Genomic DNA, 6,464 nt, shown 5'->3' with positions numbered 1-6,464 from the left:
TATGGATGTTGTTTGCCTCTTTAAGAAGGCCTAGCTAATATGTGCCCTCATTTTTCTTGACCTTCGTTCTCTATCTCTTTAATCAAACAAAACATACAAAAACACTAAAATCACATTTTTTTTTCATATACAAAAAAACCGTCAACTTAGGTCTCCATCAAAAATTGGTGGGGGTGGTGGTGGTGGAATAATTAACTTGTGTGCTTCACCCTCAGCCACCATTTTTTCTGCCTCCAAATCTTTTTTACAATGATCTTTATCTTCTTCCTCAAGTGATAAGGTGACAATATATATATATATAGTACTCATAGTTGTTTTCTATAGAAGAAAAAAAAGAATGTTTTAATTTGTTACACATTCTAGTTTGCATTTTTTTTGAAACCCTATGTTTTTCTAGCTCCTCATTTTTTTTCCTCTTAAGGAAGAAAATTAATTTCTTCTCTACTTTTCATATATACTTTGGGATCTGATCATAGTTTTTTATTTTTTTGGGTGGAGAGGACCATGAGACAAGTTTTTTTTTTTTTTTTTTTTGGGTGTGAGTTAAAAGAGTTCGATTCCCGAGGAGGAATTGGTAGCTTCTCTTTTTGTCTGCTAGCTTTGTAAAGTTGAATGAGAGTTTTATAATTCTATATATCTTTTTACACAGTGGCTTTGATTGATCTGAATATTTTACAAGAGAGAAGCAGATCTGTGGATCAACAACAAACTCTAGAGGATCATTACAATTATCATCAAAGGTTGTCTTGATATAGCTAGGTATCTTCCTCTTCTTTCTTATTTCATTTTTAGATAATTTGATGAAGAAGATCAAGTGTAGTATCTGTTCGTTAATATCTGATATGTGAGTCGTCATTTTTTTGGAAAATATTAATTCATTTTTTTAACGAGAAAGTCCATCAAGGTAGCTTGCTATCTCGAATTTTATGTGTCATCACCCTAGACAAAGAAAAATATAAGTTAATTGGATGAAGAAAGTGTTTTCAAGGTCTTGCAAAATGTTTTACAAAATTATTTAGAATATTCTTGTTAATTTTCATCATAAATTTATTCACTCTACTTAGATCTTATTTTCTTAAAGGATGAGTATAGAATATGTAACCTTCCTCCTCCTCCTTCCTCTTTTGTGATATCAAATTAAATTTATTTTGAGTGTACTATATGCATTTGTGAGATATTAATTTAGGTGCATGCTTCTTGAACTTAATTGTTTGATAATTTAATATGTATTATGTTGGCTATATCTAAACAAATTAAAGTAAAAGTATATAATTTTGATTACACATTATATTATTATACTTTTTATGAGTGGAGGAGACATTATACTTATCGTACTTGTTTCATTCAAGTTTCATGCCTAAGGCTAAAGCAAACTTGAGTAGTGTTTTTTTTAGCCATATCTTCAAGTGATTAGGGCTCTCATGCTTTTATCCCCACAAAGTTGACAAAACAAATTCTACACACATTATTTACTTTTAGTGTTTTAATTTGTTTTAACATATATACATGGTTTTTTTTTTTTTTTATTTAGGTAATTAATTCTGAATTATAAATTCTTCCTTATGATTTGAACTAGCTAGTGTTGAATTTGATTTTCTTTTTTATTTATTAGGGTTTTGAATTGAGGTGTTACATAGATTATACAAAAATAGTGTGTATGTTCATGTTAAATCATGTCTGATTAGTTATAGCAGGTAACCAGTCTTATTTTCAATATTATTATTAATAATTTGACAAGTGGTTTAGTTTAGAAAGGAAACATGATATATATGTTTTCTGAACAATGAAGTGAACTGATGTTTAACATTTTTAATCACTTGTACAGATTAAAAGTATGTGATCACATGTACAATATCAAAAAAAAAATCACTAAAGAAAATTGGTGAAATGTTCTCTAATTTCCTTACATTTGTATGTTCTTGAAACTTATAGTATGTGACATAATTATATATTATAATCTTTTTGTTTTTAATAACTAATGTTTTTGATAATTGGAATGCAGGTTTTGATTTTGTGGATCAACAAAAGACATGAATTCTTTTACACATGTTCCTCCAGGTTTTAGATTCCACCCTACGGATGAAGAATTAGTTGATTATTACCTCAGAAAAAAGATTGCTTCAAAAAGAATTGACCTTGATGTCATTAAGGAAATTGATCTTTATAAAATTGAGCCATGGGATCTTCAAGGTACATAGCTTTGATTTATAACATCATTAATTTTCAATGACATATGTTGTAGTATATGTTAATTCTAGATGTGAAAATATACAAAACTTCAATACAACAATGTATCCAGTGTAATTTCACGTGTGGGATTTAGGAAGGATTGGATGTAGAGAAGCTATTTCCGATAGAGCCAGGAAAAGAGATGATCTTCTACTAATTAGTACCATCTATAACGACATCATGTTGTTATAGCTAGATGTTGTTAGAGAAAGCATATAATATAACACAACATGTAAAATCGGTTTTCAAAAACAAACTTAATTGTTATAGTGAAATATTGTTATAGATGATGACTGTTATAGAGAGATGTAACTTGATTGTTATAGTGAAATATTGTTATAGATGATGATTGTTATAGAGAGATGTGATTGTACTGATTTTTTGTTTGTTTATATTTTTCAGAATTGTGCAGGATTGGAAGTGAGGAGCAAAGTGAATGGTACTTTTTTAGTCATAAAGACAAGAAGTATCCAACAGGGACTAGAACAAATAGAGCTACAAAAGCAGGATTTTGGAAAGCAACTGGAAGAGATAAGGCTATTTATCGTAAGCAATGTTTAGTTGGAATGAGAAAGACATTGGTTTTTTATAAAGGTCGAGCACCAAATGGACAAAAATCAGATTATATAATGCATGAGTACAGACTTGAAACCAATGAGAATGCCAATACTATTCAGGCAAGTCTTCTAAACTTAAATAATCTGAATAAATAAGACGAGTTATCTGTTATAGTTGATTGAGCTATGTTGTTATCGTAAAGATTGTAGTTATAATCGATAATTAAGAACTATCTCAAATTAAAACATTCTTTTTCATGTGAAGATTTCTATACCTTAATATATTTTCCTTGGAGTAATTACAGAAATGTGTAGTTATCAATTACCATTGCATAGAAGAAAAAAATCTAACTTTATCCAAGTCTGATAAACCTAGCTCCTAATTATCTTGATTTGTTGATATATAGTAGATAATTGTTGAGTAAGTTATGTGTTTAGATAGAAGTTCTGGAACGGATTATAACTAGTCAGTACATTTTATAAAAATGTGTTGATAAACACTTTTTATGTTGAAATAACTGAAATATCCCTAGAGCTTTCTAAAATAAATTGTTTAAAAGCATATATATCACGAAAAGATATTTAGGAATAAAATTGATCAAATCAAAAATATTTATAAGCTGCAAAATCATTAGTTAGGATTGACCAAGTTATTACTTTTGACTGATTCTGACTTATAAAAGATGCTTGACCAACTGATTGTGTTCTTAACAAGTGATTACAAAATAGTTTGACCAACATATATACAAGTTTAGTCAAATGTTATTTTATTGTTTGCAATTTGATGAGGTTATTACCATATCAATGTTGATACAGAAAATTACTAAGCTCGACATTCTAGATCAACTTAACCTAATAGTACATACATTAATAAGTCGTAATTTATACTGTCAATGCATAAAACATTATAAATTTTATGTATATCCTAACATTATTCAAATCGATCTAGCAGGAAGAAGGTTGGGCAGTGTGTAGGGTATTCAAGAAAAAACTACCAACATCAATAAGGAGAGAAGGAGATCAATTATACCAACACGAGTCACTATGTTGGTATAACGATGACCAATTAGTCTCCAATTTCACGCCTAATTTTGACTCTCCACAACGTAACAGTTTTCCAAATCCATATAATGTTACACCTTCATACCATCATCAATTACCCTACAACAATATGCATCAACACCCTCATAATAATGATGCATTATTTCTTCAACTCCCTCAATTAGAGTCTCCAAAAATCCCTCCATCCTATGGATCAATCAACAACAACTCAATTTACAATAACAACAACAACTATGATCAAGTGACCGATTGGCGAGTACTCGATAAATTTGTTGCATCTCAATTAAGTACTCAACAAGATGGCTACAATGCTGCTTGCTCTAGTTCCCCAGCATCTGAAAAAATGAACATGCAGCTTCAAACTGATACTAAGGGACAAGAAATGAGTTCAGAAATTGCCTCATTATCTGCTTCAAGTTCACAATTTGACAATTTATGGAAGTAATATATAATCATATATAGAAAATATATGATGATGATTGGATTTGATATATGTACTTATAAATTGTTTCAGTTTATGTACATAATAAAACTCAAATATGGTACGTGATGTATTAGAGGTTTAAAAAATTTGTATTCATCTATAAGAATGAATGAAACTAATATTTAAAGAAAAAAGGATCCAAAAAAAAAACATATGGAGGAGCTCTAATATATGTATATAGTACTATTCAAGGCTAAAGATCTAACATTTTAGAAACAATTATTTGGATCATTTCTCGATTTGTGCATGCATGACGTCTTATTTATTAATTTGTGATATCTTTCCAATTTATCGATGTTCTGAAGAGACTACATTAAACTACTTATGAATCTCCCTTGAGTGACCTAAATAAATTTTTAAGTAATTAATTAAGTCTGCCTTCTCGATCTCTAATTACAAAATGTTTTTATAAGTTGACTTTCCATTTTTTTTTTAAACTAAAGGTTGAAACTTTTTTTAACAAAAAGAAACCAATTAATTAGACTAAAAAGAAGTTTAAAATTTATTAAACTGATTGCGAAAAAAAAAGTCGTAGGAAGCTAGGGGTTAGGCCTATAATACTCATACAATTCAGATTAGGTTCAACAATAATATAATTGAATTTATCAAATTTAAATTATGTATCTGCCTCTTATCTGCACTTAAGTCTCATAATCACATTTAAATTTTATATCCAAACTTGTAAATCTAAAAATGCAAAACTATTGTTAGTGTCAAGTGTCAACTAATTAAAGAGAAGCATTTAATTTGACATGTACTAGTATGTGTGCATATTAAATTACCCTTGTGCTAGCTAGTCATATACTATATACAACACAACAGTAAAGTATACACCAACCTTAATTCTATCTCATAAAGATAGAAAAATTGGTTTTTGAGAGAACTTTTTGAACGTAAATAATAGCCTTCTCATGGAAGATATCAATAAAGTAAATAAATCATAAATGTAATGGAGTTGCAAACATGATTATTATGCAAAGAATAGCCTTCTCATGGAAGATATCAATAATGCGCGGTTAATTCCACTTTAATAAGAAGCAAAACTGCTTAACACTTCCAAATTACGATAAAGACAATTATTTAAATATACTTTCTAACATTTTTTAAAAATTTATTTGTACATCAGATGATCACACAATTCAATATGTTATCAAAGCAGAGAATATTTTAGACTTACGACATATTATAAAAAGAAATTTACACACCAAGTAAAAGAGTAGTGCACCATTGCTATTGTTTTTAATTACCAGGATCGTGAATTAATAAGAAAGTTTCCAACTGCAAGCATAATTAAAACTAAGTAGTTAAAACAAATCCACTAGATTAACCAAAACCACTCAAACCTTCTTGTTTGCCCTACCTTGAAGTTCAAGAATACCTCATATTAAATAAATAAATTAATACAAATGAATAATGAATCTAAATAACTATATTTAAAACTTAAATTCCCAGTAAGTCATCGCTTCAAGATTCATAATTCAGCTCACCTTAATTTATCTTCGAATAATATTGAAAGCCATTTTGTTGCTTTGAGGTAGAGGTAAGGTCTAGCCTACACTCCACCCTCCTCAGACCTCAATACGTGGGACTACACTGGATATATGTTGTTGTCGTGTACGTAGAAGCTCAATACCTAGAGGAGTTTTAATTTGTATATTCTATAGGCTATATATAAGATGGAAGAAGATGGTAGTTGTACATAAAGTGATATATATGTAGGAGTTTTTATATGTAGAAATTCAAATTTTAGTTGGTGTTAAATACTCAAAGAACTTAGCGGATAAGTGAGGGAAAAAAGGACGGAACAATTTGATAACATAATTATGCAATAACAATAAGAAGAAACTAAAAAGTGTTTTTTTTCTTGTTTACTTTTTGAGGCAGTTAATTATTATAGAACTTAGTAGTAATAATCATGGTTTTTTACTTTGATGTGGTTGAAATTGAACTCAAACTTGACAGTCGCTTTCAAGCAATGCTCAATTTTAGAGTAGACATCATTATTGAGCGTGCTTTGTTGCTCTCATAATTAACCATTCTAAAGCACTCCGATAGAAAGAGTTACAGGACACGATGATAAAATTAGCTCATAAAAATATGACTCATGTTTAATTTTAGGGGGGGGGGGTGAT

General features: G+C 29.2%; 1 protein-coding gene across 2 annotated transcripts; it reads left to right on the top strand.

The window, feature by feature from the left end:
- The first annotated feature begins 552 nt into the window (after nt 1–552).
- LOC125826480 (NAC domain-containing protein 7-like) lies at nt 553–4,293 on the top strand. Of its 2 annotated transcripts, none has more exons than XM_049505824.1 (4): nt 553–740; nt 2,003–2,190; nt 2,632–2,906; nt 3,739–4,293. In XM_049505824.1, exons 2-4 carry the CDS (start codon nt 2,031–2,033, stop codon nt 4,291–4,293), a joined length of 990 nt encoding a protein of 329 aa, XP_049361781.1. In that variant the 5' UTR covers nt 553–740; nt 2,003–2,030. The 2 variants fall into 2 exon arrangements, with proteins under 2 accessions (XP_049361781.1, XP_049361783.1); XM_049505826.1 differs by having other exon boundaries at nt 2,632–2,910; nt 3,743–4,293.
- The last annotated feature ends 2,171 nt before the right edge of the window (nt 4,294–6,464 follow it).

This window comes from Solanum verrucosum, unplaced genomic scaffold (genome assembly GCF_900185275.1).
Source record: "Solanum verrucosum unplaced genomic scaffold, falcon-dt-bn FXZP01000060.1, whole genome shotgun sequence".
Taxonomy (NCBI): domain Eukaryota; kingdom Viridiplantae; phylum Streptophyta; class Magnoliopsida; order Solanales; family Solanaceae; genus Solanum; species Solanum verrucosum.
This window is presented reverse-complemented; position numbering and strand designations above follow the sequence as displayed.

Excerpts from the sequence above, each read along its gene's own strand:
- LOC125826480 (XM_049505824.1), top strand. The coding sequence starts at position 2,031 with ATGAATTCTTTTACACATGTTCCTCCAGGTTTTAGATTCCACCCTACG. Across the intron at positions 2,191-2,631 it reads TGAGCCATGGGATCTTCAAG|AATTGTGCAGGATTGGAAGT; the intron begins GTACATAGCTTT and ends TATATTTTTCAG. Across the intron at positions 2,907-3,738 it reads AGAATGCCAATACTATTCAG|GAAGAAGGTTGGGCAGTGTG; the intron begins GCAAGTCTTCTA and ends TCGATCTAGCAG.